General features: G+C 43.0%; 1 protein-coding gene across 4 annotated transcripts in view; it reads right to left on the reverse strand.

Annotated features, from left to right (window-relative positions):
• The window catches only part of LOC143996964 (Y+L amino acid transporter 2-like), a 129342-nt gene that overhangs the window by 19227 nt on the left and 82403 nt on the right, over positions 1–27712 (reverse strand). For all 4 annotated transcript variants that reach the window (XM_077492295.1, XM_077492293.1, XM_077492292.1 and 1 more), the window contains exons 3-5: positions 19276–19401; positions 14729–14873; positions 1560–1683 (exon numbers count right to left, since the gene is read on the reverse strand). In XM_077492295.1, the coding sequence (XP_077348421.1) occupies positions 1560–1683; positions 14729–14873; positions 19276–19401 (395 nt within the window). The remainder of the gene's footprint in view (positions 1–1559; positions 1684–14728; positions 14874–19275; positions 19402–27712) is intronic.

A 27712-nucleotide genomic window follows, 5' to 3' on the forward strand; every position in this document is an offset into this window, starting at 1 on the left:
GCACTGACAGGCGTTCTTTATGGGGCACAGGCTAACAGTTGATGGGCAGTGATTGGCAGCTGATGGGCACCTCTGATGTGGGCTGCACTGATAAACAATGTGCTGATTATCAGCGCAGACCCCCCCTCTGACAGGGAGAGCCGCCGATCGGCCCTCCCTGTCAGCGTAAACTGAGAAAAGCCATTTACCAGAACTTCCTGGCTCACGCGATGATCAGCTGTGATTGGTCACAGCTGATCACGTGGTAAGAAACCTCTGTCAGAGGCTCCATACCACGATCAGAGATGCAGCGTGTCAGACCGACACACAGCACCTCCGATCGCCACGCTGTGCGCCCCCCCTGCTGGAGAGCGCCGGCTTATTATCCTGATCACGTCATTTGAACCACTTTACTGACGTCATATTGCTATATGGCAGGAGGCAAGTGGTTAAGGTAATGTCCCATTTCGTCAATATACCTAAAAAGATTTCTTTAAAGGAGAAGTACAGTCAAAGTTTGTTTGCACTCCTGTGACCTGTTTTCAGTTGGTAATGGGCTGAAGCCAGTCAGGGCTCAGACAAGATTGTAACAATGAAGTTGGGATCTGCCCACATGCCTGGACCGGCATCAAGTCAGCCTTTAAGTCACCAGCTCTCTGCTGAGGGAGCCCTGAGAACCGAAACCAATTTGCGGTGTTAGATCACTCGGTTCTCAATGTTAGACCTGTCGGGGGACAGATGCAGCATCGGACTGATGCTGCATCCACCTACTGTAGGTAGAGACTGTAATGGAAATTTGTAAGTTCTGTATATAATTGTATTCTATTATATATGTATTGCACAATGCCCTCACTGTGCACACGGCACTAATAATGTTTTCAGTACATGTTTTGCATTCTTTCGAGTCCTGATTAGAATTAGCCTGCCTATGTAATGCCCCTTGTTACCATAAACTTACAATTGTAATATTAATGTGATACATACGTAATCATGTGTATAAAAACCTTCAAATGCATCATAATAAAGGAGAACGGTTATTTGGAAAGATGCTGAGCGTATCTTTTGTGTCTGTTCCCTACTGCAGTAGTTATTATTAATTTGGAACCACTATTCAATATGAGGATAGGAGTTGCCTATCTATGAAATATCTATTTCAGTATGATTCCAAAATAATAAAAAAAAGTCCACACTTCTCTTTTAAGTTTCCCCAATACTGCCCCTGGTGTACTTCCAGCTGACCACCCCATTCCTGCCTACATCAGCATTGCAAATATGGAAGACAACAGCGCTAGTAAAATGTCTTTACCGTGTCTACGTTTGACCAGTTACAAAATGCAACCTGTGATGATGATGTTGCCTGTTTTTTTGTGCAAAATAAAGCTACTAATGTTAAATATGAAATATTATGCAACGCATAATTCATAACAAACTATATAAAAAAACTGGGCACTAACATATTTATAGGTATCATGAACTACAGAAATTCTAATTTCCATGTTAGCTTAATTTCTGAAGCCCAAAATGCATACAATGTGACCTGCCAGAAGCTAGTAAAGAAGACAGAAAAAGTAAAGTCTTACCACGGCCACTGCACTGCTGCCCATAATGGTGTCCATGTCTAATTCTGTGTAGTATGCAATGTTTGTCATGACATAGATTACTGTAACCAGTGGCATAGAGATCACCATTGATAATGGCAAATTTCTGGGGAAAAAAACAGTATAACAGTTTATACCAGTGGCAGATCATGTTGTTAAAGTGTGTTGCACATCTATACATGCCTACAAGCGCTTATTTAAAGCTGAAATTTATATATGATGTGAACACCTCAATAATGAACACTTTTACCCTTTTCCTGCCCAAGCCAATTTTCAGATTTCAACACTACCACACTTTGAATGACAATTACTCTTGCAACACTGTACCCAAATTACATTTTTATTATTTTTTTTAGACAGCTAGAGCTTTTTTTTGCTGGAATTTAATCATCACTAGGTTTATATATATATATATATATATATATATATAAAATACCGAACATTTAAAAAAACATTTTTTTATTATTTTCTGTAAATAATGTAAATAATCTTTCTTCATAAATTTAGGCCAAAAGGCATTCTGCTCCATTTCTTAGAGTTTAGAAACTATGGTATATAAATTTGAAAATGTATATATACTGTAATAGAAAATTGATCAATCCTGATGTACTGAAGTCCTCTCTCATTTCTTGAGATCCTTTAATGCCAGGAAAGTACAAATATCCCCTAAATGATCCTTTTTTGGAAAGTAGACAGTCCAAGGTATTTAGTAAGAGGCATTGTGAGTTTTTTGAAGTTGTACTTTTTTTGTCACAATTGTTTGGAAAATTAAACAAATACATTTTCTTTCACAAAGGTGCCATATTAAGTTATTTCTCACACACTGCATAGGCATACTTATAATTACACACCAAAACACATTCTGCTACTCCTTCTAAATATGGGGATACCACATATGTGAGACTTTTTCACAGCCTAGATTAGTGCTCCTCATTCTAGCATCCGGGTTTTGGCGATGGCATTCTCCCTGTCTTTGTCCATCTGCAAGTTGATTGATGTGGTCAGTCTCTGGGTGGAAACTCAAACCTGTTTTAAGCCAGACATACCCTCACTTGAATGCTTGTGATAGAGAGTGATATGTATGTTATTCCTGATCAAGCCTCCTGTCTGTCTGCCTTGCTCTGCAAGTTTGGATTAACCTGTGTATGACCTTGGATTGGATTTTGGACTATTCCTGAACTCAGCCGGCCCGTACCCGGATTGTCATAGAACCACGCTACCTGTCTGCTAATCGCAAGTACCTGCTTGCTTTTCTCAGTTTGCTCCTGCCCTGTCATGGTGGCCAGGCACTATAGCATTGTGCACCTGAAGGCAACCAAGTACCGGTAGGGTTGCTTGCCTTATGGGGAAGGGGGCTGCTATAGGTGAAGAACACAGTAGCCAGCTATAGTGTCTGACCACCTGCGTTAGGGTCGACATGACACATGGAAAATGTAGTTCCAAAACATCTGGTATGCCAAGGTTCGCCATCACTGGCCTAGATGCATAGAGGGGCCCAACATCCAATGGGCACCTTCGCGCTTTCAAGAAGCATAAATTACACATCTAATTTTTTGACTCCATATCACATTTATGGAGGCCCTGGAGCACCAGGACAGTGGAAACATCAACAAAATGATCCAATTTTGCAAAGCAAATACTCCTTTCTGAAAGGCATAGTGAGCCCTTTGAAAATGTAATTTTTTGCCACAAGTCTTTGCAAAATCCAGAAAAGAAAATGAAAATGTGTGTATATACAGTATATATATATATATATATATATATATATATATATATATATATATATATATATATGCAATCAGCCAATGTACAAGATCACTGCCACAGCGTTACAAAGTCACCATAGTGACACTGCACTTGCTCTGGTGACATTTTGTACAATTACATTTAATTTATGAATTGTTTTACATATTGTTACTAGAGCAATGCAATGTCACCATGGAGACACTGCGCTACTCTGGAGGGGGGTGATTCGATTTTTTCCTTACACTCTGATTGCTGATGCGGTGATTGGTCACAGCTATCACATGGCACAGGACTGCTGTAATTGGCCCTGGTACCATGTGATCACTGACCAGTCACAGAGATCACATAATAGTAAGCAAGGCATCATGAATTGTTTACTACTGTAGCTGTGATCACTGTAATTGGTGCCCATCTGCACACTGACCACAGAGGGTTGCTCATTTGGCATTGCCACCATTCACAGAACACCTTTTATTATTTTCATTGAATACTAAGAATTATCTGATTGGACAAGATGGAGATTGTGACAACACTACCCCTTCTTTTTACTTTATCCAATCAAAGATTGCCTTACATTCACTGGAAAAATTCAAGGTGTTCTGTCAATGGTGGCAGTGCCTAGCGAGCTACCTGCAGTGAGGCAACCTCTTGGTACAATAGCACCAACTAATACAGTGATTTCCAGCTTCCCCAGAGGTGCATCGGGTATGGAGTATGCATACTTACATTGTACCAAGCTGGATCAATGTAAATATGCAATTATGATCATACATAGAGTTCAGCTTTATCAAGGCAGAAGTATAGTAACCCATATTAAAATTGGCAAACATCTCCTAAGTATACAACTACTTTTAAAGGTTAAATCTGGTGCTATGGAATACTGTACTTGTAAAACGGTCTATTCTTTACGTTAAACATTTCTGATGGTGCAATACTAATCAAACACTGTACAAAATTGCATGTGTTTAGACAGATGCAGTTAGCTTGCTTGGCACTAGGTGGCTCTGTTTCTAATATAGTATAGTAAAGGGAAAGTGGTAATTGGGTGTTAGGCCCCTTTTAGCGAAAACCTTCCGCGATTGATGTAAAGGGAGGAGTTAGTGACCATATAAATGTCAGTGTGAGGGGGCCTAGTGGTAGACGGGACAAACAACCCTGAGCTGCTGGGTCACTCTCAGCAACCAACTCAAAATCCAGGGGGCGAGGTGGAACAGAACACAAAAAGAAGAGCTGTAGTCACCCTTTCTCCCCTGACCATCTTCTGCAAGTCCTGCAGTGGAGTGCTTAAGGCCTTTTAGGCCAGGCTAGAGTCCTCTGATGTGAGTAGTGGTGAAGCCTGATATTGAGCATGCCATCTGAGTACCTGCCTGTCTGGGCAGAGTTATGCAAAAAAGCATTGGCAGAGACTGGTATATGAATGAGGGCACCTTGATCCTACTTTGGGAAGGAAGCTGAATGTAGTGGACTTAGTGTACATGGGAGAAATGGTCCAAACTCTGTGGCACATCCGAGGAGTGGAGGTGCAAGGGGAAGATGGCTTAGTACAAATTATGCGCTGTTGTTCTGCGCCTAAAAGACAACTATAGAATGTGTACTCTTGTATATGTCATTTTTCACGCCAAAGAAGTCTGTTAGTATGTCAGTGTGATGTCTGATGTCACAAAAGACTTGCACAGTTAACAGCTTCAGTCCCAGACCATTTGGTTGGCCAAAGACCAGAGTACTTTTTCAGCACTGCGTTGCTTTAACTGACAATTGCGCGGTCGTGCGACCTGGCTCCCAAACAAAATTGACATATTTTTCCCCCCACAAATAGAGCTTTCTTTTGGTGGTATTTGATCCCCTCTGCGTTTTTAATTTTTTGCGCTATTAACAAAAAAAGTGTGACAATTTTGAAAAAAACACATTTTTTTTTTTAACTTTTTGCTAAAATAAATATGGCCAAAAAATATATATAAAAAATTTTTTTTTCCTCAGTTTAGGCCGATACGTATTCTTCTACATATTTTTGCCATTTTTATAAATAATTTGTTTTTTTACTAGTAATTAGCGGCGATCAGTGATTTTTTTATCCTGACTGCAACATTATGGCGGACACATTGAACAATTTTGACACTTTTCTGGGACCATTGGCATTAATACAGCATTCAGTGCGATTAAAAATGCATTGATTACTGTAAACATGTCACTGGCAGTGAAGGGGTTAACACTAGGGGGCAGTGAAGGGGTTAATGCATGTCCTAGTTTGTGTTCTAACTGAAAGGAGATGGGAATGTGTAGGGAAACTGACAGATCGCTGTTCATACTCTATACTCTGTAAGTTCTCCCCTCAGAGAACCGGAAACTGTGTGTTTACTGTGTGTTTGATCGAGACCACCGGGCACTCGGATCGGTTCGGGGAGCGAGCGGGGGGGAGGGGGGGGTGCCTCCAGTGGTGTGCATGCGCCCCCTAGTGGCCAGGGGCCGAAGCAATGCCGTTTCGCCCAGTCGTAACATTCTGCCGCAGTACAACTGTGGCGGCTGGTTGGCATGTGGTTAAAGTAAAGTATGGAAAATACAATGTATGTGTGGACATTCGTTTACTCTCAAATATTAAGACCTTAGGCCAGGGATGCCATGAGCAGGCCCATGGCCAGGAGTATGAAACAATATAGTGGAGGGTATCATAAACAACAGCTGAGTAACTGTTCTACCCAAGAAGAAGTGGGGCGAGGACATGCATAGTTTGGTACCAACATCTGCCCAATCCTAGTCCCCTTTCCGTGTAATGTGTTGAACCAACCAAATTGTGTTGGGAATAAAATGGCCACTAGCATTTTAGAGAAATAAATCTGACACCCAGATCATATTACCAAGAACAAATGGCAAAATTAATTAATCAGAATGTAGCATTCTCCTAGGTGGGTGCTAGGCTGTCAGGTAAATTTAGTTCTTTTTGAGCTCCTCTGTTATCAGTGGAGCAGTAGCTGATTGCTTTGGACTGATTAGGGTCCCACAAGCTGCAGGCTTAAAGGGGTTGTTAAGTTTATTTTTTTATTTTTTTAAAATAACAAACGTTATACTTACCTCCATCCACTGTGCAGCTCGTTTTGCAGAGTGGCCCTGAATCTGGTCTGCTGAGGTCCCTCAGCGGCTGTCTCGGCTTCCTCCAGCAAGTACTTCTCATGTTCATGTGAGCTCCCTCGCATGGTGAGAAGCACCCATGATACATCCGGCAGCTATAGCCGATCACTGTATCACTCGGCCCCTCCCCCGGTGCGCTGCGTCATTGGATGTGATTGACAGCAGCGCGAGCAAATGGCTGCTCTGCTTTCAATCCATCCACTCTAGCCAATCAGTGGCCAGGCTGAGTGGCGAAGAGGATGTCGGGGGAGAGCGCGGGACTTTCGAGGGGTCAGGTAAATAAAACGAGGGGAATGGGGGTCCGGCACTGTAAGATGTTTTTTCACCTTAATGCATTCTATATATATCTAAATATTTACCTTTACAGCCCCTTTAACTGTTTCTCCCTGCCTTCTGAAAGGCTCCAGAACATAGAAGTGGAGCAGGTCAAAGCAGTAGCCTGAAAATGTATGGGTCTCAGCCAAACCCTGGGGAGGTGTGCCCAGTAGATGGCTGCAGAGCACATAAATAGTCTGGAGCTGGAGCAGTCTGTGTTTTTGTCCTAGAGAGCTGCTGCCATTACAAGAAGACCAGTTGACACTTGCAAAGGACTCATTGAGGACCCCCAGCACTAGTAGGGGAAGAACTTTATTGCCGATTTGAGTGCTACATGATTATCATATGTCATCTATGGGAGCCTAAATAAATAAATAAATACAGTGCCATAATAAATGATTTGGGGGTCCCAGAATTTTATTGTTAGATTTTAAATGGGAGTGCATGATTTTTTCTGATAAAAAGATTGCTGGATCATGTAATTACACTCACCGGCCAATTTCCTTCCTTCAGAACTGCCTTAGTTCTTTGTGGCATAGATTCAACAAGGTGTTGGAAACATTTCTCAGAGATTTTGGTTAATATTGGCATGATAGCATTATGCCTTTGCTGCAGATTTGTCGGCTGCACATCCATGATGCCAATCTCCCATTCCACCACATCCCAAAGGTGCTCTATTGGACTGAGATCTGGTGATTGTGGAAGTCATTGGAGTACAGTGACCTCATTGTTATGTTCATGAATCCAGTGGTGAGATGATTTGAGCTTTTTGACATTGCGCATTATCTTGCTGGAAGGAGCCATCAGAAGATGGGTACACTGTAGTCATAAAGGGATGGACATGGTCAGCAACAATACTCAGGTAGGTGTGACATTTAAACGATGCTCAATTGGTACCAAGGGGCCCAAAGTGTGCCAAGAAAATATCCCCCACACCATTACACCACCACCACCAGCCTGAACCATTAATACAAGGCAGGATGGATCCATACTTTCATGTTTATGCAAAATTCTGACCCTAATATCTGAATGTCGCAGCTGAAATTGAGACTCATCAGACCAGGCAATGTTTTTCCAATCTTCTATTGTCCAATTTTGGTGAGCCTGTGTGACTTGTAGCCTCGTTTTCCTGTTCTTAGCTGACAGGAGTGGCACCTGCTGTGGTCTTCTGCTGCTGTCTGCTTCAAGGTTCAATGTGTTGTGCATTCAGAGATGGTATTCTGCATACCTTGGTTGTAACAAGTGGTTATTTCAGTTACTTTTAGACATGTGCAATTCCTTTAGTTCCAAATTAGTTTTTTAATGAATTTTGACAAATTTGTTAATTACGAATTTTTCAATTTCCGAAATTTCCAAATTTCCGAATTTCGGATTTTTGGATTTCCGAATTTTCGAACTTTCGAATTCCGGATTTTTGGATTTACGAATTTTGGATTTCCGAATTTTGGAATTTAGAATTTTCGGAATTAGAATTTTCAGGAAATTCGAAAATCAGAAAAAAAAAGAAAATTTTAGTTTAATTCTAAATAATAACTATTAAATTATAGGTATTGGAATTCCCTTTCAAATTTGTCTGTTAGTGAACATAACGAGTACGAATTTATCTGAAGTTACGAATTATCTGAAATAACGAATGCCACATCTAACCAATTGGAACGTAATGATCTAATAATAATAATAAAACCTTTTTATTATTATTAATTATTTATTATTAATTTGTTCCATTCCATTTGTTTAGATGCAGCATTCATAATTTCAGATAATTCATAACTTCAGATAAATTCGTACTCGTTAATTTAATAGTTAGTTATTAATTATACTGATTTTCTTTCTTTTTTTCAGATTTTCACATTTTTGGACTTTCAAATCTTTGAATTCCCGGATTCTGAAAATTCTGAAATTCTGAGTTCCGAAAATCCGAAAATTTGGAATTTCGAAAATCCAAAAATCGGAAATTCGAAAATCTGAAATTCGGAAAATTTGGAAATTTGAAAATGCGGAAATCTGAAAATTCAAAATTTGGAAATCAGAAAAATCGAAATGAGAAAATTCCCTAAATTTCCGAATTTTCAAATTTTCCGAATTTCCCAAAAAAAGCAAAAAAAGAATGAAACGAAAAGGAACAAATTTTTTGTCAGTGTACATGTCTAGTTACTGTTGACTTTCTATAATCTCAAACCAGTCTGCCCATTCTCCTCTAACATCAACAAGGCATTTTCGCCCACACAATATCGCTGGATATTTTCTCTTTTTCAGACCATTCTCTGCAAACCCTAGAGATGGTTGTGCGTGAAAATCAATAGATCAGCAGTGTTTGAAATACTCAGTCCAGCCCGTCTGGCACCAACAACCATGCTACGTTCAAAGTCAAAGCTCCTGCACAGAGGTAAAGTTTGGAGGAAACACACAAGGCACACCGCAATTCAAGTAAGAATGCGCATGCTTCTTTTATTTAGACTATATGGGGTTGATTTATTACAACTGGAGAGTGCAAAATCTGGTGCAGCTCTGCATAGAAACCAATCAGCTTCCAGGTTTAGTTTGCCAAAGCTTAATTGAACAAAACTGAAGTTAGAAGCTGATTGGCTACCATGTGCAGCTGCACCAGATTTTGCACTCAGTTTTAGTAAAGTAACCCCTATGTGTTTATCCTGTAATTCATTTTTAAAAAGAGTGTTAAACAACAATACACAGTGGGGTCCCTTGTTTAGCGAAAAGCGCTGTTCCCCTTTCTTTGTAAACAATCTGCTATGCAAGGGTTAGAAGGCTTTAATATACTATGAAGGCTGAATTCAGATTGCTTCTATTGTACTATCTACATTTGGTCACATAGCAAATAACAAAAAAATAGTAATTGGCGCCATCTTGTGGTACAACACATTATTTTACCTGGCTTAAAAATGTTAAAAGTAATGCATGTATTTAAGTAAACACAAATATGTGCTTAAAGAGGTGTTAAACCCAAAAGCAAACATTTAACTCTGGTAAGTCTGTTGTTTTTTGACAGACCAAGCTGACATGCAGATGTAGCAGTCAGCGGTTGAGACAAACCATTTAACACTGGTAGGGGTACTTATAATGGTCAGCTTTTATTTGTTTAAGTAAAACCTTTTATTCAAAAAGGAACACAACAGTTGCTTATAAATAAATAGCTAGAGTTTGACCTTAAAGTGTGAGTTAAAGGACCCTGCATTCACTATATCTGGTTTACCACAGTATACAGAACATGGAAATTTAATTATTTTTGTAAATTTAAATGGCTAAATACCTTTTCTCATCAGCAGTATATAGCAGTCTTGTGATTTCTATCAGTTACCGGAGAAGCTTGGAGGAGGAGTTTTCATACTGCACTGAGCTTTCCTATGAGGCTGACCCTCTGGACATGTCTGGACAGTGCTGATTGGCCCTGTGCTGATCACATGCACCCTCACAAGAAAAAAAACATCTCTAGCAATACACACCAAACTGAGCATGTGCAGCATGACTCCAAAGGTTATGTCTTATCTGGACATGTTTTGGAGTCAGTGGAAGAAGAGGAGGATTTGTGTATACAGAATCAACCAGCCTTTTTACACAATGTGCAGGATTAGCCCTTAGGTTTCAGAAAGAGTATAACGAGCATGATTTACTGCATATAAAGACTGATTTTACTGTTGTGGTTTTAGTAACACTTTATGTCCATATAAATCTGCTAGTCTAACACTGAGGGTCCCCCCAAACTGCCAATAGTGCTGTTCAAATTGTCCCTGTGCTCCTTCATCCAGAGTGGGTGCACTCTAATACAAGAGGTGTGTTACTGGCCAGATCACCAGGGGAAAACGAAGGGAAAAAAAAGCCTAAAACAGAAAACGAATGCAGCAACCACATCTAATGATTGGTAGAGATGGCCTTGCGGTTCGCCCGGTGGTCGGTTCGCAGTGAACTTTGCTCATTCGCCGAACCGGCGGACTTCTGACGCTGTTCGCGGCGGACATATTAGTTTACATTGTGAAGAACTTTGACCCATGACACATTCATCATGGGGTACAGGACAGCCAATTGAGACATTTCAGCACATGGACATACCCCCTACCTTTTAAATAGACCTGATCTGGCGGCCATTTTACATTCTGTCTTTTGTCAGTGTAGGGAAAGGACGCTGTGTGGAGCAGGGACAGTCAGTCTAATCACTAGCTATTACTATTAGGTCCACAAAAGTCCTTTTAATGACTGGTATAGGTGTACAGTATATAGGGTTGTAATACACTTATACTTTCTTTCAAATATAGAAAGCATATTATAGTGCACTGCAGTGCTGACCGATTCTGCAGCTGTCGTTTCTCAGTGTAGGGACAGTTTGGTGTTTGGAGCAGGGACAGTCTGCAATTCACTAGCTACTAGCTAGCTACTATTAGGTCCACAAAGGTCCTTTTAAGGACTGGTATAGGTGTACAGTATATAGGCTTGTAATACACTTATACTTTCTTTCAAATATAGAAAGCATATTATAGTGCACTGCAGTGCTGACCGATTCTGCAGCTGTCTTTACTCAGTGTAGGGAGGGACAGTTTGGTGTTTGGAGCAGGGACAGTCTGCAATTCACTAGCTACTAGCTAGCTACTATTAGGTCCACAAAGGTCCTTTTAAGGACTGGTATAGGTGTACAGTATATAGGGTTGTAATACACTTATAATATACTTTCTTTCAAATATAGAAAGCATATTATAGTGCACTGCATGCAGTGCTGCTGACCATGGGCATCCACAGAACTTTTTTCAGGGGGGGGGGCATCATCTTAGGGTCACCCATGAGCCGCCCCTTTTTGCCAAGTGTCATTAGCTCATTATCATGGTAAGAGACTGCAGACATAGTACAGTCCCTAGGATAAGTAATGGATAATGTGTGACAGGCCCTCTTACCAGACCCAGTGAGACTACAGCAGTGATCCCTCTGGCTGGATGGTCGCTCACTCTGGGTTTCCCTGGGGTGACTCTGGTCAGTAGTGTAGCATGTCTATACCCTGCCAGTGGCTTAGCCTTTCTCTCTCTGGTGGCTCTTGGTAGCGTGGCACTCTCTCTTGTGGTGCTGGGCAGCGTAGCTCACTCTCTGGTGGAGCTGGGCAGCGTCGCTCTCTCTCTGGTGGAGCTGGGCAGTGTGTCTCCCTCTCTGGTGGCGCCGGGCATCGTGACTCTCTCTCTCTGGCTTCCACCAAGCACACTCCTCGTTCTTTGTCCTGTAGCACTCTCCCCCTCAGCTTTTTTCCAGACAATCTCTCAATCGGTCTCTTGATCAAGCAGTAGCCTCCTCCCTGTGGAAAATGGACAGTCTCCTTTGATTGGCCCTCAGTTATGGCCAATGGGGAAGGAACAGAGGGGGCAGCAAGCTGGGCGGGGAACCTAGTGAGAGCCGCTGTCTCTTCTCCTTAACTGGAGAAAGGGGGGTGAGTGGGGGAAACCTCTGACAGCCCGCAGCTCGCCTTTCTCCTGTCACAGCCTTGCTGAGTTCTCTGCTGGACTGAGCAGGGAAAAGAGCCTGCAGTCACACTACACTGATCGGGGGCTTGACAGCACCTTGATGGTGTCACCTGACTGGCAGGTGGCACCCGGGTGCGGGCTGCCCAGACCCATATAGCGACGCCACTGTGCTGAATTTAACAGTGCTGATCTGATCTCTGATTCCGGGGGGGGGGGGGGGCAGTTGATCCCCTTTGCCCCTATCTGCGGACGCCCATGCTGCTGACCGATTCTGAAGCTGTCGTTTCTCAGTGTAGGGACAGTTTGGTTTTTGGAATAGGGACAGTCTGCAATTCACTAGCTACTAGCTAGCTACTGTTAGGTCCACAAAGGTCCTTTTAAGGACTGGTATAGGTGTACAGTATATAGGGTTGTAATACACTTATAATATACTTTCTTTCAAATATAGAAAGCATATTATAGTGCACTGCGTGCATTGCTGCTGACCGATTTTGCAGCTGTCGTTTCTCAGTGTAGGGACAGTTTGGTGTTTGGAGCAGGGACAGTCTGCAATTAACTAACTACTAGCTAGCTACTATTAGGTCCACAAAGGTCCTTTTACGGACTGGTATAGGTGTACTATTTGGTGTGCAGTATATAGGGGCATAATACACGTATAAAATACTTTCAACTATAGAAAGCATAGTATAGTGCATTTCCACTGTGCAGCATTGTGACTGCTGAGCGGTTCTGCAGCGATACTACAAAGAGTGACAAACGCAATTAGAAAAAAGTATTATAACTGATGTGATAGACCAAAACGACAGATTGAAGCGGGGTGTTATATACCTTCGTCCACATATACTGCACTTCTCTAGAGACTTTTGTCACAGGGTCATTTAAAAAATGACAAGCAGAGGAAGAGGCAGGCCCTTCCGCAGGGGTGGTAGGGGTAGGGCAGCAGCAACAGGCTTGAGCCAAAGTGGGATATTGCAGAAGTGCTCTCTATCTCGGTGCTGGTGTCAATGTTCTCTATCATGGTGCTGGTGTGGTGTCAGTGCTCTCTATCTCGGTGCTGGTGTGGTGTCAGTGCTCTCTATCTCGGTGCTGGTGTCAGTGCTCTCTATCTCGGTGCTGGTGTCAGTGCTCTCTATCTCGGGGCTGGTGTCAGTGCTCTCTATCTCGGGGCTGGTGTCAGTGCTCTCTATCTCGGGGCTGGTGTCAGTGCTCTCTATCAGGGTGCTGGTGTCAGTGCTCAGTCTCTATCGCGGTGCTGGTGTCAGTGCTCAGTCTCTATCGCGGTGCTGGTTTCAGACAGTGAGGGAGATAGCAGCGGAGAAGCCAATCAGCAGGCAGTGCCAGCACCATGGCTGAGGATCAGCACTGGACTGGCACCTCCGGACCACCGCAGTGAAGCCCTGCATAGGTGGGGGTAAGGGCCGGACAGAGGGAGGGGCTCAAGCACAGGTTGGCACACTGGGACACTGGCACAGGACTGCGCTGCCCTGACTGTGGCGCTGATCATCTCCTGCACCCGCTTCATAGCCTGGCCTGACGTTGCCTCTCCTCCATGGTCTTCATGCGCTCCTGAATTGTCAAAATTTCACAGATAAAAAAAGAATGCTTGTCGTTGTCGATCCCAGATTCACTTAATACTTCTGGTATGTCAGTGTCCATATTGTGGGATTGTGCACAGCTAGTAAGTATTTTGTGGCTGAAAATATGACTTGGAGGTCTTTAAGGTTCGCCTTCCATTAAAGTGAATGGGGTCCACCGCGAACCTTGCAGTTCGCGAACATTTGGGCACGTTCGAGGATCGTGTTCACGAAACGTCCCGTCGGAAGTTAGTCCATCACTAATGATTGGTAAGCTGTGCTATTACAGTTTTGTTTTTGGTTTTAATACCACTTTAACCCTTTCGCTGCCAGGCCCTGTGCTCCATTTTTACACCTCAGGTGGCCAGGCCATTTTTTGCAATTTTTCCATCATTGCTTTTTTTTTCCCCTTACAGCTTCAGAGTTTGTTAAAGACCCCCCCCCCCCCCCCCAATAATATATTTTCTAAAAGCACATTACCAGTAGAATACTGATAAAGTGCTACTGATTTTTAGGGAACAATTATATTTGCACAAATGTTTATCAAAAAAATATTTTATTAGCAGATAAAATGTTACACAGTGCATTTTACTAAAATCCTACTAAATATAAAAGCTTAACCTGTATTGAGTTAATAAATAATAAATATTTGTAATTTTTACATAATGCCTTTTTGCAAAATGGTGAAAACCGAACGTACGCAAATATGTAAATAACCACATTTCTCAAAAAATCTGAAGGTTTTTATTGCTCCCTTACAGCTTTCAGAGTTTGTTAAAGACCCCCCAAACCCTATTTTCTGAAAGCATAGGATTGGAAGATTAAAAAGAAGCTGTTGATATTTAAGGCCCCACAATATTTGCGCAATATTGGAATATCAGTATTGAAGGAAATATACATTGTGATTGAATTTGAATATTAACAGATTCAGGAACAATACCTCTTAACGTTCTTCATTTCTTCTGTTACATAATTAATGCAGTCCCAGCCAGAAAATGAATACAGCGCCGAATAGAAAGCCATAGTTAATGAGCCTATATTTGTCACTGATCCTTCAAATGAGTTTTCCAAATAATATGTGCTACCTACAATGAGATCACATGGTCAATACAGCCATTGTATTTATTAATGAAAAATAGTCGACACATATTAATAAAATGTGTGAGGAGCAACTAAAGTTTATAAAAAATGAAAGAGGCCTGTAATAGGAAACTATACCACATTTATTTTGTTTCCTAAATAAATATTTTGAATATATATATATATATATATATATATATATATATATATATATATATATTTTTTTTTTTTTTTTTTTTAAAGCAAAAAAACTGTTTATTGAAATAAACACCCGATCCACAAACATACGTACTGCATATACAATTTACAACAGTGTATGATGAGAAACACAGGAATGAATAAGCACGTTGCGTTAAATTTTTAATATTTTAAAGGCTAATTTTCAGGTTTTGGGGTTAAAGTGACATTAAACTTAAAAGCAAACATTTTTTATATTGCAGCTTACCAATTCTTAGATGTAATGGCTGCACGAGTCATGTTTTTTAGGTTTGCTTTCTTCTATTTTCACCTTGTGATCTGGCCAGTAAGTCTGTTGTTTTTCAAAAGAACAAGCTTTACGGCAGATGTTACAGAAAGGAGACAAACCATTTAACACTGGCAGGTGTGCTTACACTGATCAGCTTTTATTTATTATGTAAAACCTTTATCCCAAAAAATAATACATGTTTGCTATAACTGATTATAAAGTGTTAGCTGGAGTTTGGCTTCAAATTGTTTGTGCATCTAAATCTGCTAGTACATCTAACACTTTCCTTCCACCAGGCCAACAATTCTGCTGTCCAAATGTGCCCCCTGTGTTCATTTATCTAGCATGTGGGCACTCTAATACACAATTTTGTTACTGGACAGATTACCAGGTGAAAACACAGGGAAAAAGGCCTAAAAAAATAAAAATAAATGCAACCACCACATCTAATGACTGGTAAGCTGAAATATTGAAATTGTTGTTTTTAATACCACTTTAAAGGAGAATAATTTTAGCCATACATTTGTGGGTCATAGGATTGCACTTAGTTCTGCACTCCTGTGATCTTAAGCTTGCCATTGGCTGACATCACAGAGCCAGTCTAGGCTAGGCAGGGATCCAGTGGTGTCGCTATTGGGGGTGGGGGTTGCAGCCTGCACCGGATGACACCCGCCAGAGGGGTGAAATCGGGGCCGCCGCTACAGAGTGCACTATATTGCATGCACTTGCAGAGCTTCATCAGTGAAGCTAACCCTCAGGGAGCTCCAATATCTCCTTCAGCTGTGGTTGGTAGGCTGAGCTGGAGGTGTGGCTGCCTCCTCCACTCCGCCCACAAATATCTTTGATCTAGCTGATCCCGTGGCTGAAGGTGGAGAAAGAGGTGAGGACATAGCAGCCTCGAGTGTCTTCATCTGCACCTATGTTATCAGGTACTGCAAACTGTCGTTGCATAGACCTGCCCTGTACCACCCCAAACTGCCCTATACCACCCCAACATGCCCTATACTACCCCAACCTGCCCTATACTACCCCAACCTGCCCTATATCACCCAACCTTCCCTATATCACTCCAAACTGCCCTATATCACCCTTACCTGCCCTATATCACTCCAATCTGCCCAATACCACCCTAACCTGCCCTATACTACCCTAACATGCCACTAGACCACCCTAGCCTGCCACTATACCACCTTATACTACATTAACCTGCCACTATACAACCCCAACCTGCCCTATACCTCACTAACCTGCCCTATACCACCCTAACCTTTCCTATACCACCCCTACCTGCCCTTTACTAAGCTAACCTGCCCTATACCGCACATGAGTGGGCGGCGGGTGAACCGCTGAGCTGCCTGTCCGCTTGGCGCACGTACAGTCACACTGACTGTACGAGCGGACACAGCCGGGTGACTCAGCGGTGGCAGGGGGGGCGGGGGTTGTCGGGGCAGCTGCCAGCTGGGAGCCTCGGTGGCCAATCTGTGGGTGGCAGGTGATGTGGCAAGTAGACAATCCACAATGTGTGGCAGGTCACGTGGCAAGTGGACAATCCGCAATGTGTGGCAGGTGACGTGGCAAGTGGACAATCCGCAATGTGTGGCAGGTGACGTGGCTAATGGACAATCCGCAATGGGTGGCAGGTGACGTGGCATGTGGACAATCCGTAATGTGTGACAGGTCACGTGGCAAGTGGACAATCCGCAATGTGTGGCAGGTGATGTGGCAAGTGGACAATTTGCAATGTGTGGCAGGTGACGTGGCAAGTGCACAATTTGCAACGTGTGGCAAGTGACAATCTGCAACTTGTGGCAAGTAGACAATCTACAATGAGTGGCAGGTGATGTGACAAGTGGACAATTTGCAACGTGTGGCAAGTGACAATCTGCAACTTGTGGCAAGTAGACAATCTGCAATGAGTGGCAGGTGATGTGACAAGTGGACAATTTGCAATGTGTGGCAAGTGACAATCTGCAACTTGTGGCAAGTAGACAATCTGCAATGAGTGGCAGGTGATGTGACAAGTGGACAATCCACAATGGGTGACAGGTGACGTGACAAGTGGTCAATCTGCAATGTGTGGCAGGTGGACAATCCGTAACTTGTGACAAGTGACAATCTGCATCTGGTGGCAGGTGACACACTCGGGGCTCCCACTGATTCTACATTATGGTGAGTTGAACCATTTCATTTTCTATAACAATATAATAATAGAAATAATGTGTTTCAATCATCCTGACACCATAACACAAATGGTGCCGTGATAATTGAAGCGCCAACATCAGCAATTCCCCCAATAAATTGCCCCCCAAAAAAGTATTTTCTATCAGTGCCCCTCCCAAGACTAGACTCTGGATCTGCCCCTGGGTGAGGGGGGGGGCATACAACATTTTGCTATGGGGCCCTGTGATTTCTAGTTACGCCCCTGAGCCAATGGCTCCCGATGCTCTCAGCAAAGCCTGTGAGACCAGGAAGAGGGGAGAGAAGACCTGCTGCCAGGCACATTGCTGGATCAATAGAAGACCCAGGCAAATGTTAGGGAAGAGGGGAAACAAACAGTAGAATGTTTTTTATCTTAATGCAGAAAATGAATTACAGTAAGAAAAAAACATTAGTGTTTATTAGAACCACTTTAATGCAGCCCCATAATTTTTAATGCATCCTTAAATTGTCACTAAACCCACATCATAAAAAACTATCAATAAATGCTGTATTACATGATGCTCATATTTACTCAGTGACTATGAGATTCGTTTTCTGTACTTTGTCTTTATAGAAGAGAAGGCATCTTATCAATGGCTTAACTTTATGAAAAACAGGAGTGACTGGAGAAAATTGAATATATGTTCTCCCATCTGTGGTCAATAAATTTGCTCAACCCAATAAATTTAAAGTTTACCCATGTAGTTTAGACAAAGTACAACTGAACAACAGGTTTTCATTCTGTATGAACAGCTAAATGGGATATATTCACCAAATTTCCATAATCACAGCTGTGATTCTTCCAAAATATCAATAAAGGAGAAGTCCAGCCTGAGGTCATTTGGCTGGGCTTCTCCTAAGGGTCACATGAGTACAATTAGTTTTGCACTCCTGTGACCCGTTTTCAGCAGAGAGCGGTCTGTAGTCTGCTCTCTGCTGACATCACCAATATCAGTCCAGGCACCGTGTCATCCTGACTCTGGGAGTCTGGATCTGCCAGGTGCCTGGGCTGATAGCTATCTCAGCTGAGATGGCTGCTCCCCGCCCCTCCACAGTTCAGTGCTCCAGTGAGCGTGGAGGAGCAGAGCAGGTGAGCTGATGATTTACAGGCAGCAGCTCTCTGCTCGGGGAGCTGTGAGAACCGAGCCATCGGCAATGTTCAATGGCTCGGTTCTCAGTGAAGAGACAGCGTGGACAGATGCAGCATTGGTCCGATGCTGCATCCACCTAGGTAAGTATGAAGTAACTGGATTCCCATACTTCTCTTTATATACTAGTATTATTGCTAATTAGTAATAGTGTGCATGCGCTGATACCTCTTACTGTTAAATTGTAACCGATCGTGATCTCTAAGGACCAAAATTTGGAAAAAGTGAGCTTGCACATAATTGGTGCCAATAACTGCGACCTTTAAGATCTTGTAGTGCAAGCAAGTGAGGTATGCGTCCCAGCTGGGGCTCAGGAGTAGGGGTTCTGGCATGGGATATCACTTATCCAGAGGTGCCGACAAAGAAAGAAAGACCTCTATGACTAAGCCCTCAGTGGGCAGGGCGAAACGCATTGGAGGACGTTGTCAGTGCAACAGTGCTGGCTGAGACCATCATACACACATGCATTCACATGGATTGGGCTGGGTTGCCAACATTCTTGGTGCCAATAACTAATTCATTTTTTAGCATTCAACAAATATTTTGAATGTCCTAGTTTTCAGTTTGTAATGCAGTGTAAATGATCACACTTACCTTGGCACAGTCGTACAATTCCTGTGATGATGATGATAACCAAGGCTAAGACTTTGCCAAATGTGGACAATACTTGAAGCCAGGCTCCCCATTTCACTTTTGCACAATTCACTGCTGTTAACAATACTATAATACAATCATTAAGTTAGTGTGGTCATTTTATCTTAGAAAATATATATTAAAACATGCAAAACATAAATTTTAACAATTTTCTAGTAACACAATATTCATTAGAAATTGCTATTAAGATTGGGTCATGGCCTGCAACACAGTTGTAATGCCTATACTTCAAGGATGTAGTCACCCATGCTTTGCTGTTTGTGTGATGTTGTTTGTCCCCCATCTTAGAGAAGGGTCTCCATTCCAGTGTCATTGATCAGTGATCAGAATCCTATTGCAGCCTTAGAACAAACAAGGAGAAAATAATATGTGCTTGTACAAAATAAAAAGACATGTTCACAAATGCTAGAAGTTTGGAAGAACTGGAACTGCTGATACATGAGGAGGATTTAAACTTTGTGGGAATATCATAAATCTGGTTTGACAGCTCACACAACTGGCTTGTGACTGTAAAGGGGTACTCCCTGTATCAAAGGGACAGGGTAGGTAGAAGAGGGGAAAGAAATATAAAGGAAGTCATTGCTATTGGGGCAAGGGAGGTGGGGGAAACCTTGATTCAAAGGGAAGAAACGAATGGTAAATTAATAGTGAGTATATGCTAGAGGCCACCTAACCTGAAGAATGGAGAACAGACCGATCGCCTCACACAGTTAGAAATGGTGGTGGGGCTGGGCAATGTTAATATTATGGGGGATATATATACACACAGTAACACTGCACAATACCAAATATATAGGAGAAGCTGCCAACACGCTAAAACAAGGATTTTTTTAGCCAAAAAGGTGGTAAATATAAAGTGTAAGCGCTAAATATATGATGCCACCATAATTAAATCAAAAATAATGCAAACAGAGAAAATTCATAAATGTAGAAAAGTGAACATATATAAATATTGAAGAGGGTATGAGAAACCCTGTACGGTGTATTCATGTATCTATAAATAATTTATAAAATATAACCATAGATAATAATTAAGTAAGGTCCATATCCTAAGACAATAGTGTAAAATTAAAAGTCCCGGCACTTTTAATTTTACACTATTGTCTTAGGATATGGACCTTACTTAATTATTATCTATGGTTATATTTTATAAATTATTCATAGATACATGAATACACCGTACAGGGTTTCTCGTACCCTCTTCAATATTTATATATGTTCACTTTTCTACATTTATGAATTTTCTCTGTTTGCATTATTTTTGATTTAATTATTGTGGCATCATATATTTAGCGCTTACACTTTATATTTAACACAATATCATGGGGGAAGTCAATTAGCTTGATGTTGACTGGGCAGACAAAAGTACTCGCTCATCTAAGGCATGTTATTTCTTGAAGGTCTTGTAGAACAATTTCATATGATCATTGGTGATGCAGATGCAAAGTTGATGCAGATGTGAAAGTAAGGGATAACTTTTGTAACAGTGATCGCAGAGTAATTATGTTTACCATAAATCATCGGAAAAAGAGACACGAGAGGGTGTCCAATAACCGGCTGGACACAGCCAATCACATGGTTAAAGAGCCATGGCTCTTTACACAGATCGGAGTTGCGCCATGTTCTAACAACATGGCGTGGCCGTGATTGCCACGCTGCGTAGAGGGGTCACCCTGGGAGGCCGTCATATGACATCCACCCAGAACGAAAGCTGCACCGCCCAGCCGTCATTTGACAGTGGAAGGGCAGCAAGTGGTTAATAGAAAAAAAGGCAAGGTCAGAACATATTGGCCCCAAAAATGATGATCAGCTGAAGTTGGTCACAAGTGACAGGGAGAAGGCAAGGTATTAAACACATTCTTCTCCTCAGTTTTTACAAAGGTAAAAGAGGGGTATAATAAACAAGACAGTATTGTTGGTAACCTTACATGGAATTTACCCTTGTGGCTAACAGAAGCCAGTGTTAGAAAAAGAACAACTTAAAGTGGAATTCCAGCCAAAAATCCAAATATCCCCTTTATATTTCTTGTTAAATAACATAAACTTTTATATTAAACACTTTTTGGATTGCTAAATGCTTGATTAGAAACAACCGTCCAATGCAGACATTCAGCAATCCTCCTGTATGCCCTGTGCTGCGGAATGTGCCTGTTCAGACACTTTCTAGTAGAGTTGTCTGTGTCCATTCTCCCCTGTTGGCCAGCCCTGTCTACTTTTCCTCTTCCAGCCCCACCCAATCCGACCCTGCTTTCCCTGTGTCTTATCAATCACCAACCCACTGGCCACAGAGCAGCAGGCACATGTCACAGAAGTGACAGTGCTGGCTCTGAATGTACATGCCCACTGGCTATTGTTTTTTTTTTGGGCATATGAATCAATTTTCATTAAAAAAATTGTTGCTTGGAACCATTTAGGACTACGTGACTTTACAACCACATTATTGTAAATAAATAACCAGAACCAGATGGCTTAATCCAAGGAATTTAGCCAGGTTATAACCAAGTTATAACAAGGCTGTTATCCCTAATTTTTCTGGACAGTTTGCTGACTGGAATTGGCGAGAAGCAAATGTGGCACCAATATTCAAAAAAGGGATATATATTTGGAAACTACAGACCATCAATAATATGTAAACTATTGGAGGGGGGTGGTAAGAGACCAAGAGTTTGCTGATGAAAATAGTATCATTAGCAGTAACCAGAAGGGATTTATGACAAATCGCTCATGCCAAACCAACATGTTAACATTCTATGAGGGTGTAAGCTTTCATTTAGATGGTTTGTGGATGTGGTGTATCTGGATTTTGCCAAACTCTTAATTTACAAATTGAGGTCTGTTGGCATTGACAACGAGTGTGTACTGTGGCAGCACGCAGGTAAAATCACCTGGTTGTATTCAGGATGGGAAATATGTGTGTCCTAGATTCAGGCTTTATGCAGACTTTTACAATTAGAGGGGAAGAGTTAATGAGCCCAGCTGAAGTAAGTGGGCTCATTAAGACCTCTACAAAAAACCCCAGCATGCATAGGGAGATGCTCCATCCTGGAACCAGTTTTGTGTGTATAGACTGGGGAGTCTGAGATCTGTTCTGTGCGGTGAGTTAACGCCTGTGTGGCAAACCCCTACAATACAGAAAGGGACTGGGGCAGCACAAGGCTGCACCCAGTTGTTAGACAGGGAGTCTACGTGTGTAGTTAGAGGTCAAGCTGACCAGAATTTATTTTCTTGTTTTATTTTGTTTGGCTGTTATATGCATCACTGCATGTAGCCTAAATAAACCGGACCTTTTGTTTTTTTGCACCTACACCGCTGTCTGCTGTGCCTGACTTTGTGTTGTGAACCCATCCAGGGGGTCACACACACCCGCTACCGAGCGAACCCCCTCACAGTTGGTGGAGAATTTTGGCAAGTTTTTTTTTCAATTTTTTTTAAGGCCAGCATGGAGGAGATACTGAGACAGCTGGCTCTAGCAAATGCAAACCAGCAGCAAGCAAATGCAAATCAGCAGCAAACAAATGCAGCTTTACAAAAGAGCCTTGCAGCTCAACAACAAGCCCAGCAGCAGGCAAATGCAAATCAGCAGCAGACAAATGCAACTTTGCAGCAGAGTTTGGAAGCTCAGCAACAAGCCCAGCAGCGATCTGAAGCCCGCTTCATAGACCTGTTGCAGAAGCAAGAGCAGAATTTTCAAAAGCAAATAGAGACATTGATACAGCAACGTCCGCAGACCAATGAAGCAAGTGGTTACAATAATACAGCAACCTTTGGTGTGAGCCGTTTACTGACAAAATTTACTGGAGAGGATGATCCGGAGGTGTTTTTGACCACATTTGAAAGGACTGCTGAAAGGGAAAAGTGGCCTAAGGAGCAATGGGCTGGACTGGTGGCCCCTCTGTTAACTGGGGAATCGCAGAAAGCTTATTATGACCTAGAGCCTGACCAAGCAAAAGACTATGTGGTGCTAAAAGCAGAAATATTGGCACGGCTGGGTGTCACCCTGGCAGTCCGGGCTCAGCGTGTGCATAACTGGACTTTTCAGGTTGGAAAACCTCCCAGGTCTCAAATATATGATCTCATTCACCTGAGCAGGAAGTGGCTGCAGCCAGAGATTTTGACCGCACCAAACATTGTGGAACGTGTGGTTATGGATCGTTTCCTGAGAGCTCTTCCTACTGCCATCCAAAAATGGGTAAGCCATGGAGACCCAGAAAATGCAGATAAACTTGTGGATCTGGTTGAGAGGTACTTGGCTACAGAGAACTTGACCACCTCTTCCAGGGACTCACGGACTTTTCCCCCTAAGACCAGATCATCCCCAGTGGCGGGTAAGATGACTCCAGGGGGTGAGGGTGGAGAGAGTGAGAGGGTGGGAGTTCTACCTAAGGTCTGGCGGGAGCAGCCCAGGAAGCCCATGCTGCAAGAGGCAGCGAAAAAAATTATTTGCTACCGCTGCCGGCAAGAGGGACATATTGCAGCCAATTGCCCAGTTGTGGATGAGCCTATGCAATGTGACTTTATAAGGGAGAGACGTCAGTCGCTATTTGCGACAGTTGCATGCACTGCCATTCGGGGACCTGAGAAACATTTATGTAAAATGTGTATTAATGGTAGACATGTTGATGTGTTGCTAGATTCAGGTAGCCTGGTAACATTGATAAAAGCTGAATTAGTTACTACAGAGGTCTCTGGGAAGAACAGGGTGGCTGTTATTTGTGTGCATGGGGACACCCGAGAGTATCCTGTAACTTCAGTGTTTTTTGAGACCCCCAAAGGTAACCTCTCTCATCAGGTGGGGTTAGTGTCTCAGTTACCACATGATGCTATTGTGGGAAGGGATTTTCCAAAATTCCGGGAACTCTGGGATTGTCCTGAGGCCCCCATTGGTGCCCCTATAAACCAGGAAGATGACCAGAATTCCTCTGGGAGTGGTGAGGACTCTCCTGAATTTCCCTTGTCGGTATTGGCGGGGGAAACTCGAGAAACTGGGGAGGAGCCAACATCCTCAGATGAAAACATGCCGTCTGTGGAGTTTTCAGATCTTGAGGTTCACAGGGAAAATTTTGCCACAGAACAGTTAAAAGACCCCACCCTAATAAAGGCACGGGAAAATGTGGTGAAAATAGATGGCGAGTTAGTGAACCCAGATAAGACTTGCCCTTATCCTTACTTCACTATGGAAAGGGACCTGCTATATCGAGTGGCTCAAAGGGCAGAAGAAACCATTGAGCAACTTGTAGTGCCCAAACCTTACAGGAAGTTGGTGTTAGAATTGGCTCATGGACACATTCTGGGAGGTCATCTGGGGACAGAGAAAACCAGAGAGAGGGTATTGCAGAGATTCTATTGGCCTGGGGTCATGAAGGAAATAGAAAATTATTGTTCCTCCTGCCCTGTGTGTCAGAAGTCGGCACCTATGCCACATTTCCGTAACCCACTGGTACCTCTTCCTATCATTGAGGTCCCCTTTGAGAGGATCGCAATGGATTTGGTAGGTCCGATAATGAAGTCTGCTAGGGGGCATCAGTACATTTTGGTTATATTGGACTATGCCACCCGTTATCCGGAAGCAATTCCTCTCCGAAATACCTCGGCCAAAACCATAGCCAAAGAGCTATCCCTTGTTTTTAGCCGCGTGGGTATTTGTAAGGAACTGCTTACGGACCAAGGTACACCCTTTATGTCCCGGGTTATGAAAGAATTATGCAAGTTGTACAAAGTGAAGCAATTGCGTACATCTGTGTATCACCCCCAAACAGATGGGTTGGTTGAAAGATTCAACAAAACCCTAAAACAAATGTTAAAGAAGGTGGTGGATAGAGATGGAAAGAATTAGGATTGTCTAATACCCTATCTGATGTTTGCCATTAGGGAGGTACCCCAATCCTCTACGGGTTTCTCACCCTTCGAGTTGCTCTATGGGAGACACCCAAGAGGGCTGCTGGATATCGCCAAGGAAACTTGGGAAAATGAGAGTTCTCCTCACAGGAGTGTGATTGAGCATGTCGCCCTGATGCAAGATAGAATTGCACAGGTAATGCCAATTGTAAAGGAACATTTAACCCAAGCGCAGTTAGCACAGCAGAGAGTGTACAACCGTGGGGCCAAGACACGTACTTTTTCCCCGGGGGATAGGGTCTTGGTGCTAGTCCCTACGGTTGAAAGCAAATTTCTGGCCAAATGGCAAGGTCCATATGAAGTAATTGAAAAAATTAGTGAGGTGAACTACAGGGTTAGACAGCCAGGAAGGCGAAAGCCGGAGCAGATCTATCACGTCAATCTGCTGAAAGCCTGGAGGGATAGGGAATCCCTAGTCGCAGAGACTTTGTCACAAGTACAGCCTGATTGCTTAGTTCCTGAGGTTGGAATAGCAGACACCTTATCGAAACCCCAACAACAGGAGGTTAAAGAGTTTGTACTTCGTAACAAAGAGATTTTCTCTGAGCTTCCGGGACAAACATCTGGCGTAGAGCATGACATTATCACCCCGCCAGGAGAAAGGGTGAAACTAAAACCTTATAGAATACCAGAGGCCCGACGGGAGGCAATACGTGGGGAGGTTCAAAGGATGCTGGAATTGGGTGTGATAGAGGAGTCCCAGAGTGACTGGTCCAGTCCTATTGTACTAGTGCCCAAACCTGATGGGAGCTGGCGGTTTTGTAACGATTTTAGACAATTAAATAAAGTTACAAAATTTGACACCTACCCCATTCCACGTATAGATGAGTTGGTTGACCGGCTGGGAACAGCCCGATATATGACAACTCTTGATCTCACCAAAGGGTATTGGCAAATTCCCCTGGCCGAGTCGGCCAAGGAGAAAACTGCGTTTGTAACCCCAGATGGGGCATTCCAATATAAGAGAATGCCGTTTGGGTTACAGAATGCACCGGCAACATTCCAGCGGAAAATGGATAAGATTCTGAGGCCCCATCATAAATATGCTGCAGCTTACCTGGATGATGTGATTATCCATAGCACAGACTGGGTCTCACATTTGCCGAAAGTACAAGCGGTCCTAGACTCTATCCGGGAAGCTGGGTTTACGGCCAATCCAAAGAAGTGTACCATTGGACAGGAGGAGGCCAAATATCTTGGGTACACTATTGGGAGGGGGGTGATAAAACCCCAAGTCAATAAAGTCGAGGCCATACAGAGTTGGCCACGTCCCAACAGCAAGAAACAGGTACGAGCCTTTCTGGGAATCGCTGGCTATTATCGACGATTCATTCCCCATTTTGCTTCTCAGGCTGTGCCCCTCACCAACCTGACAAAAGGGAAAGAGTCTGTCATGGTTAAATGGTCCCCAGAGGCTGAGGAAGCATTTCAGTCCTTAAAAACAGCCTTATGTAGCCAGCCAGTGTTGTACTCACCAGACTTCTCTAAGGACTTTGTTGTACAAACTGATGCATCAGACGTTGGGTTAGGAGCAGTGTTATCCCAGGTCTGGAACGGGGAAGAGCACCCAGTCATTTACCTCAGCAGGAAGTTGAAGTCCCATGAGGTAAATTACTCCACGATTGAGAAGGAATGTTTAGCAGTGACGTGGGCTCTAGATTCCCTTCGGTACTATCTGCTAGGTAGGCACTTTGACCTGGTGACTGATCACGCTCCTTTAAAGTGGATGGCTCAAAACAAGGAGACCAATAGAAGGGTAAATAGGTGGTTCCTGGCCCTACAGGAATTTAACTTTACAGTTAAGCATCGCCCTGGTGTTAAAATGGGGAATGTGGATGCTTTGTCTCGGATACATGCGTGTCTGGCTGCTTGTGTTACAACCCCAAGGTTGAAACAAGAGGGGGGGGGGTATGTGGCAGCACGCAGGTAAAATCACCTGGTTGTATTCAGGATGGGAAATATGTGTGTCCTAGATTCAGGCTTTATGCAGACTTTTACAATTAGAGGGGAAGAGTTAATGAGCCCAGCTGAAGTAAGTGGGCTCATTAAGACCTCTACAAAAAACCCCAGCATGCATAGGGAGATGCTCCATCCTGGAACCAGTTTTGTGTGTATAGACTGGGGAGTCTGAGATCTGTTCTGTGCGGTGAGTTAACGCCTGTGTGGCAAACCCCTACAATACAGACAGGGACTGGGGCAGCACAAGGCTGCACCCAGTTGTTAGACAGGGAGTCTACGTGTGTAGTTAGAGGTCAAGCTGACCAGGATTTATTTTCTTGTTTTATTTTGTTTGGCTGTTATATGCATCACTGCATGTAGCCTAAATAAACCGGACCTTTTGTTTTTTTGCACCTACACCGCTGTCTGCTGTGCCTGACTTTGTGTTGTGAACCCATCCAGGGGGTCACACACACCCGCTACCGAGCAAACCCCCTCACAGTACCTAAAAAGAAAACAGTTTACAGGAGTGTGTCCATACAGT

The sequence above is a fragment of the Lithobates pipiens genome, unplaced genomic scaffold, assembly GCF_037356315.1.
Source record: "Lithobates pipiens isolate NorthernLeopardFrog02 unplaced genomic scaffold, aLitPip1_a1.2 Scaffold_19, whole genome shotgun sequence".
NCBI classification, from domain to species: Eukaryota; Metazoa; Chordata; class Amphibia; order Anura; family Ranidae; genus Lithobates; species Lithobates pipiens.